At 37.2% G+C, this 16,604-nt stretch overlaps 1 protein-coding gene across 2 annotated transcripts in view; it reads left to right on the plus strand.

The window, feature by feature from the left end:
- SPTBN1 (spectrin beta, non-erythrocytic 1) overlaps nucleotides 1–16,604 on the plus strand; it is a 202,793-nt gene that overhangs the window by 52,438 nt on the left and 133,751 nt on the right. For both annotated transcript variants that reach the window (XM_081943073.1, XM_081943074.1), the window contains exon 2: nucleotides 14,659–14,854. In XM_081943073.1, the coding sequence (XP_081799199.1) occupies nucleotides 14,707–14,854 (148 nt within the window). In that variant the 5' untranslated portion in view covers nucleotides 14,659–14,706. The remainder of the gene's footprint in view (nucleotides 1–14,658; nucleotides 14,855–16,604) is intronic.

Consider the following 16,604-nt stretch of genomic DNA (forward strand, 5'->3'; position numbering starts at 1 on the left):
GAAAATAAGTTGTTGCATTATCTATTGAATGAGACAGTCTAGAATGTTTGCAGAGCATAGCTGACATAGCTCAGTTATTAAAGAAAAAAAAGCCCTTGAAATGCAAACAGGTGATTGAAGTGATATGTGATAACCTGGCTGTTGGATAAAGCTACAGAAACCACAACATATGTCCCCAATTATGAAACTTCAGTGGGTGTATTTTTCTTCTTGGCTCACATTTCTCACTATGAACTAAGAGTACATAATAATAAAACCTTGGATGTCAGCCAGCATAAATAGACATTTTGGCTAACTCCAAGCATGTTTGTAGAAGACACAAAGTAATGCAGCTGTTGAATTGGATACCTTCCAATAAAAGATATCATTGCTCACCCCTCCAAATATCCATTCTTTAAATCAGAAATAAGCAGATATTTTGCATCTCAGAAATGCATCTGTTCATTTCAGTTCACACTAAGTGTATTGTTTGTGCCTTGAGACATAAACAATACATTTTTGTGCCCATTCTTCAAGTTGCAAATTGTACCACAATATTCCGCAAAGTGCAGATATTTTCATAAAAATTCATTCCAGTTCCTAGATATGTGTAGAAGTTGAAAACTGAGTAAATTGGAATAGACACTTGGATTGGTTAATTTTTTCTTTCAGTCGTAAAGTAAATGTCTGCTTCAAACTTTAATTAGCTTCAGATGACTGTACTTCCAACAATATGGAAGTGGTTTACCCTTTTTTTCTTCCAGGATCTTTGCTGATTTCTCTGTCTAGCTATGGCCCTAATATACCGTGCTAATCTTTCATCCAAGCATTAAGCAGGACTAACTTTATTTGCCTTTTAGGCATCAACAAAATAGATCAGGCATTGCAACCTGCTGAGAACTTCCAACTCTAGTGAAGTGTGATCCAGATGAAGTTTACCAGTATCTCAGGAACTTCACTTTCATTAAATTTTCAATCATTATGTTAACAATAAATCTCACTATCAGAAGTATAGGTTCAAATTTAACATCACGGGCAGAGTGGTAACTAGTACCGTGTTTCTCCCAAAATAAGACAGGGTCTTATTTTCTTTTGACCCCCGAAATAAATACTTGGCCTTATTTTCAGGGAGGTCTTATTATTTTTGAGGTGCAGGAGGCGGCGAGCGAGATCACCTCATGGCTGCTGCTGTGTTGCAATATTTTCGGGGAGGGCTTATTTTAGCGCATGTGCTCAAAAGCCCGATTGGGCTTATTATCTGGGGAGGGCTTATTTTGGGGAAAACAGGGTATAAGGTCAATCATGTGCAGGGTGGTACATCCGGAATTTTTAGAGAGAAAATAATGCATTTCTTACCTCAAAAAGTTAGGGTGTCGATGACCTGGTATAAAGGCCACTGAAGAAGGATAAGATCAAGGGACATAAAATTCTGCATGACATAGAAAAAGTGGACAGGAAATCGTTTTCTTCCATTTCTCAATTTTAAAAAAAATAGGTCTTTGCCATCCAGTGAAGCTGATTGGATGATTTAGAACAAGCAAAAGCAAGTACTGTATTTAAGATATCCCAAGGTGCTGTTTCCAAAAGGCTTCTGGATTTTCTTGAAGAATTGAAGAATATTTTTGGATGAGAAGTGAAATGTTTTCAAAGAAAACATTGAGAATGTTCAATTGCCTTTTGGAAAAAGCATCTTTGGGACAACCATGACCTGGATGATCGAGATTTTCTATAGATATGTATTTAAGACGGTGAACAGTTAAGCTGTGGTATTCATTACATGATCTCTAAATGGGAAACAGGTGTGTTCATGGAGGACAGATCTATCAAGGGTTATTAATCTTGAACCTCTCGATTAAGGCCAGCAAATCTCCAAATTTGGTTGCAATGCAACAGTGACAGAAGAATGGCCTTTCTCTCTCTCTCTTTCCTGCTTGTAAACAGCCCCAGAGCATCTGGGTGGCCACTATGAGAAACAAAAAGGCTAGGCTGTGATGAGTAAGAAAGTAAGAAAGGTGGTGGCATTATAGAATGTGAAGTTTGTGAATGGTATTTCTTTAACTGGTATAGCCTGCAATATCTTTGTCTCCAAGGGAAAGTAGAAGTTGGAGAGATAATAATTGTGATAGGAGCTGGCTGGAAAGAAATGTGAGGCATGCAGGTGGGGGCAGGGAAGAGGAAATGCATGTGCATGGTATTTCCTACTATATATTTTCTACACATAATAGGGAATTGTGAAGAGCAGAATGAAGGAGCAAAATTGAGATTGTTGCCGTATTACTTTGAATAAGATTAGATTTCCAAGATCAGATTATTTAGGGTTCCAATGGAACTAGATGATGGGCTCGCTGAACCATTACATAGTATCTTTTAAAAAATCCTGCAAAACTGGTGAAATGCCAGATGACTAGAAGATGACAAAATTACATCTATTCAAAAATGGGGGGAAAGAAAATCTAACAAATTGCAGACCAATCTGAGACTGTAATGCTTTTCAGATTTGCAGATGATATAAACTTGTGCAATAATTAATGTTGTAGAAGACAAAATGATCTTGATAAGCTGGAAAATGAGCTATAAGTAACCAAAAGAAATTTAAGAAAGATGAAGATCTAAGGCAACACAAATCAGATGTAGAAGCACAGGACCAATCCATAGATGAATTGGTAATAATATTTATTTTGGAAATAAAATGTAATATAAAGTTATAACATATAATAAAATGGCTCATTTCCATAAAGAAATACTTCTTGGAATAATTTTAATTACAAACTGAGTATGAGCCAGCACTGTGATGGGGCTGCAAAAAAAGAAAAAGCCAATACCACTTTAGGCACCAACAGGAATATACTTCCAAATCATCAGACGTAATTGTTCCAATCCATTCTGCTTTCGTCAGATCTTACCTAGAACACCAGGTCTAGCTCTTGGCTCACTTAAAACAGATTAAAGGAAATTGGAACATATTTAGAGAAGGGCATTAAAGATGATCAGGGACTGGGAGCAATAGCTTGGGAAGTCTATTTTATTTCCCTAAAGCAGTATTAACATTATTTCAAGAAAACTTTATATTACTATTTCCCAGATTACTTACTGTAATATTGCAGACTAACATAATTCTCAATTTGTAGCAAATCTGCTTTTTATATAGATGGCATCTTTCTGTATTTCCATTTCTCATCACAACTTAAGGAACACAGCTGCTTCCCATTATTACTAACCATTAAAGAAGAATTTGGAAGAAAACCTCCTAACAAGGTTAGGCTGGAAAAAGAGTGAGAATTTAAGAGTGGGAGCCAGATTCATTAGAAGTATACACATTCTTGGCCTGTTTATTTGGCAGTGTCACTACAGGAAGGAGGTAATATTTAGCAGATCAGAAATTCTTAAGATCAACTAATTTCATCCTAGGACATTTTTAATTGCTATTATTATTGTCAATGAGGCTTATCTTCTTTTAATTTCTTTCTCTCTACTTCTTAAATAATTAATACTATTGTATTATCTATTACCTTTTTATGTTTTTGTTGCTACCTCAAAATTTAATGATTATATGCTATCTGGTGTTGACTCCTAGCGACACATAGGCAATTTTCTTCTCCCTCTGAATCTTCCAGTTCCATTTCCTTCTCAATTTCTGAAGTTCCCTCCAGTTCTTCAGGAGGGAGTTTCAGAGACTTGAGGAATCTCAGCAGAATGAAATTTAGCAAGTTCCTTATACTCCAGCACATATTTATTTTTTCTTTATTTATAAAAAATCAGTTTCTCTAACCAATCATTCGCAAACCTAGCATAGTCCCCTCCAGATTTATTCAGACTTCAACTTTCCTAATTGGAATTAGATCGCAGATGAGCATCATCAAAGGAATTCCTAGGAATTTAAAACTCAACATATTTGTAGAATACATTTCAGGAAATATTGAATCAATTAATTGGTGAACATTTGTTTGCATAATAACAAGTTGTAGGTTGACAACATTTTCCTAGTAAGTAAGGTAGGTCCACATAAATTTACATAATACTTAGAAGATAAGACTACTTCGGAGGTCATAGAATCACAGAGATGATAGAAGTGATCTAGTTCAACTTCCTTCAGCCCAGGAAAAGATCCATGTCATCTCTAAGTAAACCATGAATATTTCCAGTGAAAGAAAAAGTCACCTCTTCATGTGCAGCCTGCTTCACTAGCTGACAGCTTGTGCGGTCATGATATCTACCTAATATTTTGCTGATCCTGCTATCTTGGGTGGAAAGCTATTGCTTTTGGTTGTGGCCTGGGGCAATACCAATTAATTCCAGTGGATAACACTGGACAGTGGATTATATTACACTCTTATGTCTTTAGTTTAGAACTCAGCTATCCTTTGCCCTTTTTTAACTTTAGCTGTTTGTAGTTAGATGGAAGCTCCTTTGTCCTCTGATGTCTGTATGTTATCTATTCCACAACTCAAGAAAGTGCAATTGGCTAAGTGGTAGATTCATTAAGAAACAGATAATTTACATAGAACTGAAGTCTTTTAGTTTTGATACTCAGCAGCTACTTGGCTGCCCAAATTGTCTCCTTCAAAATTGAAGGAGAGCATTGTGAAATAAATCCAGATGTGGTTGAGACTGAATTACAGCAACTATAACCTTTTCCTTTTGAAACACCAGCTGCTTGATTCACCAAAGTTATTCAGTGAAAGTTTTAAATATACATTTGTGTGTTTTTCTTCAACGTATTCTCAGATGATTTATATTAAATTGCTTATTTTCTTATCAGATAAAATTCACTAAAGTTTGGCTTATTTGTGAAAGTAAATACACGTCCCACCCTTTGGGAATAGCCTTTGAAAGCTGTGTGAAAAAAACATTGCTCTCAATCACTTCTTATAATTTATTTATTCTCTCTCTCTCATTTTGTTTTGAGGAGATGCCAAGAGAATGGAGACCGTTTCATTATTTGACACAGACTTCGAAGTATATGGGTTTAGAAATGTCTTTCTTATGAACTTTCTCTTCTTGTGTTACAAGGTATCTCAAAGTGCAGCATTTAGCTAATGCTGATTATGGCAGAAGCAAAGAAATGGAACAATTTCATTACTGATTTGTTTTATTTATTATTTTGTAATAGATCATTACTATTGTTTAACTACAGCTTGACCCATGCCTGAATAGACACCCATGTGGAAATCCTTCAGGTCATTGTACACCATTGTTTTCAAGATAAGGACCAGAGTCTGCCTTTGAATGGCATGAAAGCCACACAAAAGTTAGCAGAACCTGGACAAAAATAAAACAAAATTACTTAATTCTTATTAATATTAGTAAACTGATAATTGCCCTCACGTATTTCAGAAATTTATCCTCTGTCACTTTAAAAATTACAGTTCAGTGAGAATCTCAGCATGTGAATGTGCTTTTGTCAAACACCTCTGGTGAATATAATGCTATGGGATTCCCATTCTGTAGCTTCTTTCCATATCATCACAGTTAATACTGTACTTACAAGTCTAGCATTGGACAGACAAGACCAGCTGAGCCTGAGAATAGGAAGTGAATTGCATATTAATTATGATGACCGCTATTTATTCAAAGCTACTAGGCTCGATTTCAGGCATCTGCACACCATCCAATTCAGGTGTATCTACAGAATCAAGATGGCAACTGTAATTGTGCAATCAAAGCTCCACACATTTTTATGTGTAACTCACAATTATGGCTGGAACTTTCATCACCGTCATGGCCACCAAATTGATTTTTTTTAACCACACCTGCAGACATCCCTATTCCATTACTCTTCCGGAAGATAGGAAATTACTATTTTCAGATCCGAAAACTGAATCAGCATTTGTGATAATCATGTGTATATTTTTTTAAAAAAAATACAAATCAGGAAGGTGTCTGTAAAGCAAATGTTTCCTGTTCACTCAGTTACCTCTCTTAAATCAGTAAACACTGGACTCAAGAGACTAAGGAAGAGAGTATTGTTGATAAAAGACCTGTAAGCCTTAAAAAAAAAAAGAAGACGATGACATATCAGAGGAAACACTAGAAATAATTTTAAGCATAAAATGGCAGCAGATTAAAACTGAAGAAATAAATAATAATCTGGACACAGTAAATTAATGCAGTATAATCACTGAACTAATGTAAGACTTCAGGAGGCATCTAAACTTTATACATGAGGAGACCTAGAACAGATTTAGGACAAAGTGATCCACAGTGTTGTGTCATCATTGAAAAAAATTAGCTTGAATACCGCAGCTGTCAATATTAACTGACATGATCTTTCTCCAGAATTCTTGTCCCATGGCTGCTATCATGGTCTCACAGGCTTACAACAGAAGAAAATTGATCACACAGTAAAAGCTTGCAGCTACAGAGCCTCTTATGGAGCTTGCTTGACATAAAGATGCTGCTTTTGGTGACAGGCCCATTACAACTGTAATATCTACTTGACAGTTAGGTGGGATTTTAAATCCTCTCAGGCTAATCAGGCTAAAAATAAATGCCTCTGAAGCTGTAGGCTTCTGCCAGTGGGTTTACTAGGTACCTCAGGTATATGATTGAGTCTCTGTGCTTCACTCCATCCTCTCACTGTAAAACGGGGATAATTACGAACACATAGAAAGGAAGCTAAACAAGGAAATAATGGTTTCCATATTTACTGTATATAACCTGGTAGAAATGCAGGAAAAAATGTTTACCACATAGTTCAGTTAAAGCCTTTTTTTTCAGAAATAGGTCCTCTTAATATATCTGGAAAGTGCATCTCTAGGCAGATGAGGGGTAATTCAGTCTGCCTCCTGCTTTATTCTGATGTGTTTGATCAGAGCTGACCAGTTACTACAAAGCACTTGCTGAAATCAGCAGGTTGGGCACTGAACAACTAAATAAACAACTAAGACATAGACTTGGTGCCAATGATCAATTGCTTCCATATGCCCATACTCCCTGTCTGCGTTCATATCAAGGGAAATCTTTATATGTATGCCCTTGTTTTTGTAAAAGCACACTAATGAGTTGGCGATATTAAATATTTAATTCAGTCTCTGTAATTCAAATTTAGGGGCTTACTACCTTGATAAAGGAATGGATGGGTAATCCAAAATTCTGTTGTTATACCCCACAATCATAAAATAGCTTAACTGTAATCCTTATGGTGTCTGTCTCCTGACCTAAAAGGTAAAGGTAAAAGTTCCCCTCGCACATATGTGCTAGTTGTTCCCGACTCTAGGGGGCAGTGCTCATCTCAATTTCAAACTGAAGAGCCAGCGCTGTCCGAAGACATATCCGGGGTCATGTGGCTGGCATGACTAAATGCCAAAGGTCCACGGAACTCTGTTACCAAGGTGGTTCCTATTTTTCTACTTGCATTTTTACATGCCTTCGAACTGCTAGGTTGGCAGAAGCTGGGACAAGTAACTGGAGCTCACTCCGTTATGCGGCACTAGGGATTCAAACCGCCGAACTGCCGATCTTTCTGATCGACAAGCTCAGCTTCTTAGCCACTGAGCCACCACGTATTACACAGCGCGTGTTCAGGTGGGCAGGGAGGATTGAATTGGTATGGGTATGCTTGTGCATGCGATAGCACATGCACACAATTTTGGCAGCCATAAGAAAATGGTTCGCCATTACTGCTCTAGGCTCACAGGGCCTTAACCAATCATAAACTAGAAAAAACCTGCTCCCCATATAATTGTTCTGAACTTCCTTCCAACAGTTGGAATCATGTAAAGGTTAGTTTCACTTTAGTACAATCTAACAGTCAGGATCATCTAAAGGTTAATTCCCTTTAGCATAACTATATGCATTTAAAACATAACATTCCCATCTCTGAAATTTGTCTGAATGGAAGAAATGGATGAGTCTCCCAAGAATAGAGAATTTAATTAGCTTGCAAAAGAAGTATAGAAAATTTATCTAACCAGTACTACTATGATACTGGTAAAAACAATATGGTTTTATTAAAAAAAAGTGAAAATAGTTTCATTTCTAATTCAGAATCAGTAGGATTCCCCAAACAGCTCTCTGTCTGTAAATAATATGAGTCCAAATAATGAATTAAATGTAGGGCATTGAATAAATATTAAGTAGACACAAGATTGCAAAATTATTTATTATTTATGTATTTATTAAATTTATATAATGCCCACCTCACTATTTAGGACAAATTCATTTAGTTTGGCTATGTATCCAAACAATAAATAAGTCAATGATAATCCCTGGTATATTTCTGGTTTATGATCCTGCTTCTTTGTTTTGTTTTTCTACTGTGAAGGAAAGAGTAAAGCAAGCCCAAATGAACTGCATGCACAATCCCATGCCTTTATGTAGCATTCTAGGGTCTGCCAAATTCCTGTTGTTATGTGCAAACACAGCACCCACTGAATGAGAATAAAATTCATCCAACAGAAAATAAATGTCAGACAAAAGATGTTTTTAAAGCAAGCAACTTTAAATCACTGCCTCTCTATCCTTGAAATATATAGTACTTATTACAGAAACTACAGATATTAAAACATACTTACACACATACACACAGTGCTATGGAATCTGTTCTGAAGAAGGCAATTATTTATGGTGAGGAACCTGGTAGAGTAGGAAAAACATAACCTCACCTACTGTACATGTACTTACCTACAGTACCTAATCAGTCTGCCTCCAAAAGAATAGGTTTACTATTTGGTGGTGCTTCAGGATTCCAAATTGTAATTAACACATTTAGTGCTGCTATTTATTTAAAATGCACTAACTTTCTTGATAGCAGATGGAGAATTCAGCATTTCAGATAGCAGGCTGGACAAACCATTTCCTCTTTGCTATTTGCTATTCTCTGTGCATGGATTCTTTTGGGGGCAGAAACACCTATGTAAGTGATGTAAGTCTATATTGTTAGGCTACAGTGCTGAAATGGGTTTTCCCCTATGTCTGCTGTGAAAACATTCCTCAAGATATATATATATATATATATGTATGTATGTATGTATGTATGTATGTATGTATGTATGTATATGTATATATATATATATATATTTAGCTGAACAAAATATTCCAAAATGATTGGTTTACTTTTTTTTTAAAGGGCACTGTTTTTCCCTTCTTTCAATGTCTCTCCCCCAACCAAATGTAATTTATTATAGCATATAGTCTTCTGAGCTATAAAAACTGCAAGAGAAATAAAATTATGGCTGACTTGGGGGAGAAATACTTCTATAAGGCTCCTTGGGTTTATCTCATTCCGGAGAACAAACTAGATATGCCTGACATGCAGGCATATCCCTCCCACACTGCCTTTTTTTTTAATGAAAAACTGGTAAATTGTTGCATAGCAAATTGTTTTATTTTCAATCATACAGCATCTGGAATTATGCATCAATCACAGTAAATATGACTCTTTCATCCAAAAATGGAGAAATAAAGGAATAAAGGCCACAATATGGTGGCCCTAGGTTAAACTGGTCCAAACTTTATGTAGAATGTACTTAAAATGACCTCCTGCAGCCCTCTAGATGTCCTGAGACCATACTCTCAGCCAACACAAGGAGCTTTTGGTTTACATTCCTGAGAGCTGTATTCCCTACCCATCTGAAAGAGTGCCAAGAAGACCTAGCATGCTTTGAAATCAGGCTAACAGTTGAATTTTGGTTTGGGGATGAAACAGCTTTTTCCACCCTACTGGAGAGTAGCAAGTTTGCATAGGGGAATTAGCTGCTCCCTGCCAGTTAGTTCCCAGTCACAGCTGCTTGAGACAACTGTCTCATGCCATCTAACGGTAAGACGAGCTGGTTACTAGGCAATGTGTAATTCAAACGATGCCAGCGTGGAATGTTGGCAAATGTGCCATTCTCTCCTTTTTGAGCGTGGTATGAGCGGGAAGGCCAGGGTAAAAACTGAATACTTAATATTGTGAGGTAAGGATTGGTCTTGAGAACACCATAGTGAACACTGTGGGTTGTGCAGTTTGATCAGAATGTGTTAAATTGATGCAGCTAACTGTTCATTTGAGTTAAATGAAGATATGGCTTTTATTCCTATTATACAAGTAACATTGAGTAACAAGTTGAAGACAGTCACTTTGAGTTGTGTTTTTAATGCATGAAATTCCTTGCTGGAGATTCAGTGCAGCCTAAGGAAGCACCACTGATGCAATCGGCTTTCCATAAGGCCCTAGGCAAACAGTTGAATCGCCAGGGTTGCTCAGCAACCTTCTTATCAGGTGGCTTAATCGCAGTTACATAATCCTCTCCCATTGTTGCCTTCTCTTTCCCAGCCAAAGAACAACCTACAGGCTGAAGATGCTGACAGTGAAGTATTTTCTGTGGGAAATTTCAATCCTGTCGTGTAAAATTGCAGTTTAAAGCAAATATGCATTTCAGAGGAAAGAACAAGGTGCTTCATTAGAAATTTCCAGATCAGATAAAACTGGAATACAGTACAAGGAATTTTAAGCGTTTTTACTTTCCAGATTATCAAATTCAGTTCCTAATGAATACGCAAATGTGTCCATGAAATTTTCTTGGTAACAACAGAAACTCTTTTTTTCCCAACTTCCCAGTCTAACCTACAACTCTGGACATGTATTCCATTCAATCCAAATGGTAACTATACCAGATCCAGCTTTCCATGTTGGCTCTTGGTTAGGTAGATATTACTATCTCCTGAAGAATGTTATGCTAGGTAAGAGTTTGCATCATAAATGAATGCAAGCAAAAACAAAAATATCTGGCAAGCAAATGAACCGATCTTTTCCTTCTTATTACCTGAGATATAAAATAGCAACAGCAGAAAGTAAAAAATAAGATATAGTAGCAATTAAAAATTTTCTTCTGCATTAAAACAAACCAGTAAAATCTAGGAATATTTCTTGATCCAATGGCTCCTTCACCTCACTTGACCTTCCATAAGGATTTTTTCCCTAGGCAAATTGTACCTGCTCTTTGGTGTGACATAATCCAGTTGTCAGTAGGTGGCATCAGTTAGCTAGAGCAAAAAAAGAAAGTGTTTAGATTTGCCAGCTTGCACATTGCAGCACTCATGACAAATCTTGAATGTTCTGAATAAAAAGATTCCTATTGACATGGTTTTGCTTGAATTGCTTTTTTGCTGCCAAAGCTCTCTGGAGTATCGGTCAGATGAAACAATAAAATCAAATCAAACAAATCAGAGCAGAACAGAACAGAATGCTCTAACCTTCCTGAACCTGGTAGACTGCTGGAATGTTGGAGCTGAATGTCCCAGAATCCCCTACTAGCATAGTTGTTGCTTGGGAATATTACGGCACAAGGTCATACAAGGGTCGTTAAAAATCAAAAACATATTTAGTTTGTGCCAAAAGGACATCACTGTTGGGAACAGAATTCTAGAGACACAGTACCATAGTCGGAAGGGGACCTGCCACTGAACATATCACTAGTAATGTCTAGGGAATTTCTCAGTCATCCAGGTCATGGCTGTCCCAAAGGTGCTTTTCCAAAAGGCAAGTGGGACTTCTTTGTTTTGCTTGAAGACATTTTGCTTCTCATCCACAAAAGCTTCTTTAGTTCTGGAGGACGGGGGAAGGGGGAGGTGAAGGAGAAGAAGAAGGAGCTTCTTGGTTGAGAAGCGAAATATCTTCAAGAAAAACAAAGAAAGTCCAGTTGCTTTTGAAAAAGCACCTTTGGGACAATGTCTAGGATGATTTAATGGGGGATTTAATCAAGATGCAGCACTGAGTTGGAGTAACTTGATAAAACTAAAATGAGTGAACTGTCAAGCACTGCTTTAATTTAGAAAGAGAAATGCTCTCTGCAGCAAAGGGTAAGAGACAGGAGTACCTTATATTTAGAATTTTTTCTCTCTCCTCAAGGTCATAAAGCCTGAAGACTATCTGCTCATTTAAAAAGAGAGAGAGCTTTTTAGTCAGGAAACTAAACTAAGATTTCTGATTGTGTCAGGAAAAGAAAGGACATTTGGTAATTCAGAATGATGTTTATATTTCACAACTGGATCACTCAACAACAGTTTGGTTTTGTAGTTTTTATGGTCAATATTTCACTATTGCACTCCAGACAATGAAGGTTTTCCTAATCTTCCTGATTCATGTTGACCATTTTAGGAAACAGAAAGGAGAAATAGCCAAATACCCAGGCTGGTTCTATAAGTGGGACAAAATAAGGTGCTAGAAAGGACAATGAGCAGTGCAATTCCTCAGATTTGGGGGGAAATGATTTGAAGATCAGGAGAGTATAAACTCAGTATTGCCTGGAACTCATTAAAGTAGCTGCATCTGTTTTCAGGATTCAGTCTCATAGCATCTCTACAATCTTGAAAAATCATATGATTGCATTAACAAATTGCAGCAGGTATAGTTTTTGCATTCTAAATTTGTGTTCTGAAGTTGTTCTTCCCAATTAAATTGGAAGTATTGCAGAACTTTAGACTAAGTCCAGATAACATTTTAATAGTGCTCCCTTATGCAGAAATAAAATTATATTTATTTTATTATATTTATGTACGTATATTCTATTTATAAGTAGAAAGTTCTTGCATTAGGGGAAAATATATTCTCTCCACTACTAACGGAGAGCTGAGTTTTGTCTATTCCTCTAGATTGTTGGATTTCCCCCCCTCTTACACAAGATATGCATTTGAAAATGAAATCCCAATCTGAAATTATCAGGAAAATTCCCATCTCACCTTGCCAAAACAAAACAAAACAAAACCCTAAACCTAACATATTCCTAATGTACATTTCTTGAGTAGACTTGCTTCTTTAAAATATCTTGAAATATTCTTGTTTTGCAGTTGACTGCATTTTGATTTGGGTCTTTTCCCTAAAGGAAAATATTTAATTAGTGAACAAGAAGAAATCTAAAGTCTTTCTTTTCTGTTTGCTGCAAGAACACTTTATTGTAATGTACTTTTAAAGTACCGTCAGACAATTGAATGCTCCTCAAATTATATAACAGTCTTAGTATGAAAAACATGATACTTGCATTAAAGACTTGCATCATAGAAAGTTTCTGTTCAATGCTTTGAACTGCCAGTCATGAGCCATGCCCTTATGCAAGGAACTTCATTCCTTCATCTAGTTTTGTGTTAATCTGCATACTAGTTGTTATTCTGTAGATACAGAACATGGTGATGTTTGTACAACTGCAACCTTTGGTGTTTTTTCTACATTTGCTGATATTTTTCATGCAGAGAACTTCTACATGAGAACAGATGCAACATCTCATGAGAAATGTTGGCTGTGGGGCAGTGACGTGCGGTGAGGTTTATGGCTGGTGAGGCTGATGACGTCATCAGCACGAGCCATGGTCCCCTTCATGTTGACTCAGGAAGGCAGGGAATGGGACCACGTGTGCAGGAGGGAGGCTGAGGCTAGAGGACCCTCCTGCACATGTGGTCCCATTCCCGGACCACGTGTGCAGAAGGCTCCTCAGCACTTTTTCTCTTTCCCCTTTTTTTATTTTCATGATGAGAGCGGTGAGGCTCTGCCTCCCCTGACCGCACGTCCCTGCTGTGGGGAAAATGTTGGCTACATAAGCTTTTAGGCCTTCAGAGTGAAAGTAGAATTATAGGAATGAATTTTTGACCAAATTACTAATGCTGTGGGGACATTTCTCAGTCAAAAAGAAGTGGCTAAGAATGATAGGCGATCCTAAATTACTCCCTCTGCTAATATGGCTATAAACGTAATACAGAGAATGCAAGCACCTACAGTATGAAGATGAAAATTAGGACTGCAAAAATCTGGATGATCACTAAAAATAAAAGATGCAGAAAACTCTTAAGAGTTCTTAGCATTTTGAAAGATCAATTTAAAAATGGATGATAAAAACGGAGCCTATTGTATAAGCATAGTAAGTGCAAGCTGAGATAGGAGTGACTGATTTTGCCCGCCAAAACCACAGTGATCCTAAGAATCTATACTGGGGTTTTTCAAACTGGGTTGGATAGAACTCTTAGAGTTCTTCAGGGATTTGTATGGTTTTTGTGGGATTGGGGAGAACTTGGAATGCACTCACCCATCCATTCTTGCTACCATTCTACTTTACCACTTTTATTTGCTGTGCAAGCAGCATTTATAGGTGTTCTACTCAGGACACATTAGGTTGCTTTTTCCTCCTTATCACTTGTGTCTCATCTTCTCACTTGCACAGGCTCAAACCCCTATTTTTATGGACACTGCCTGCAATGACTAAGTCTCATCAAGCTATGTGCAATTAATAAAGAATTTTAGAATTTCCCTGTTCAGTCAACAACCTTAGTTGCTTTGCTGCTCTTCTTTATGCTTCCTTAGGGATAGGAAGGCAGAAAGGAAATAAACTCAGATATCAGTCCTTAATGTTACTGAATTCTTTATAACTATTATCTGGCATTGATACTGTAAAGGGAGAAGAGAAAACCAGTATCAGCTCATCTTTAATTCTAAGGATGTGAAAACCAGCTGCTTGCCTCCAAACTTGCAGCTGGAGAATTACCACTAGAAGTCAAAGCTCCATGTTGCACACTCTCTTTGGGAACACAGCAGTGATCTGCCCCAGCCAAAGGCTGCTTTGGAAGTGCACAGCCATGAAAGTGCTGAGGATTCTGATCTTTTACTTTACAGTGATAGTGCTGATGTTATTTATGAAACATTTATCTCTTTTTAAAGGCTTTCAAATGATGCCAATAATTATTTACCCTCAATCCCCTGTTTCTTTATTGCAGATTTCATAAGGAGTAGCTGATGCTGAGACCAGCTTGAGAAGATTCAAGATGACAACAACAGTAGCAACAGACTTTGACAACATTGAAATCCAACAGCAATATAGCGATGTTAATAACCGCTGGGATGTGGATGAGTGGGACAATGAGAATAGTTCTGCTCGGCTGTTTGAGAGGTCTCGCATTAAAGCCTTAGCAGGTAGGAATTTTGCTTTGATTGCTATTGCTGCAATGGGTTAACTGTGCAGCCTAAGGTTGATTATAAATAGATAATGTTTGATTATTGCACATTTCAAACCAAAAGACAACTTTCTGGAAATGGATCAAATACCCTTGATCAAGAATCATCTTTTAAAAAGACTTCATTTTTAGGTTTACATGGTCTTAGTTTATGAAATAAACACCAAGTGGCCTCCTTGTTTGCACTTGGCTTGGGGTAATATTTGAATCTGTCCCTTATGACTTAAACCTTGGTTTAAACATCCTGGTTTAATGAACTGGTTTTGTTTAAGGGCCCAAATCATGACCTGAAAGCCTGATGCCTTATCACCTGCAATGTGATTCGGTGTTAAAACCAAATGGAAAAAAAATAATGCAATCAGAGATACTTAATTTTAAGCTACTTTAATGAATTTAAATGATGCTGGAGAAAATTTAATTAAATAATTATAATGTATGTATGTAGCAGGATATAATTTAGTGTGCTGTGCAATTTATAAATAATAGGAAAACACAGTGTAAGTATTTGTACTGCAATACATTCCTTACACATTTCAATCCAGAAAGAATAATGAAATGCTGATTTCAGAGAATTTATCTTGTATCTGTGATAAAGCATCAACTTTACATATAGAAAGTCTTAAATTCAGTCCTAGAATACAAGCTTGCTTGAAATCTAGAGCAGAGGTCCCCGACCCCCAGTCCATGGACCAGCCCTGGTCTGTGGCAGGCCAGAAACTAGGCCACGCAAACAAGTGAAGCCCCATCCACGGATGCAGGCAGTATGCAAAACCATGTCCCCTCCGGTCTGTGAAAAAACGTCTCCATGGAACTGGTCTCTGGTGCTCAAAAGATTGGAGGCCACTGATCTAGAAAATTATTATCAATCAATGCTGACATTAGTAAACTAAGAGAACTAATGGTATGACTTGGATAAGGCAAATTCCTATCTTTAATTACTTGAATATTTGAGGGATGCTGAGTTTCAGCAGAAGAAATAAGTTTCAAGGTAAAGTATTATTCTCACTTTGCACATTCAGGCATTTGTAACAGTAAGGGGAAAGAGTCATCATGTGGCAAAAAATTTAGAAATATTAATTTCTGATGCTGTGGGTGACTTTAATGGGAACAATAACCTCCACATCAGGGATATATATACCTGCCCATGTAATGCAAATTTGTGTCTGCTGTCTCTTATGGCAATTTGCACTGGAGAAACTGTACAAAAGAATAAATGGACATAATTCTGATATCAGCAGCAATTATATTCTAATACCAGCTAACCTCACTGCTGCCATGCTTCAACAAAGAAGATAAAGTTCAATTTGAACACAGAAGAGATGACCTTGAACTTTTTAGGAGATGTAATCTATTTTCCTGTTATCGTAGAGACAGCAGTCAGACTGGGTATGCTCCGTCCATTAACCAATCGAACTGAGTCTACACTTATGATGCCATCGGGTTCTTGTGGCTCTTCCCCAGTTTCAGACTCAGTCCATCCTGGACTGGCTGTGAGAATTGATCTTCTCCAAATTATTTAATTATATCTTTAATTGGTGAATTTTTCCCAAAAAAATTCTTGTTCCTTTAAATTGGTTCCTTAAATAATCCTTTATTCTACAAATTGGAGGGAAATTCGAAACTGATCTCTGGATGCCTCTCCTCAGCTGTCTGATTGCCTGCGGCCACGAGTTCACTCAGGAAGCCTGCCTTGCAATCAGATTGGCCAG

The sequence above is a fragment of the Natrix helvetica genome, assembly GCF_964273705.1.
Source record: "Natrix helvetica genome assembly, chromosome: 2".
Taxonomy (NCBI): domain Eukaryota; kingdom Metazoa; phylum Chordata; class Lepidosauria; order Squamata; family Natricidae; genus Natrix; species Natrix helvetica.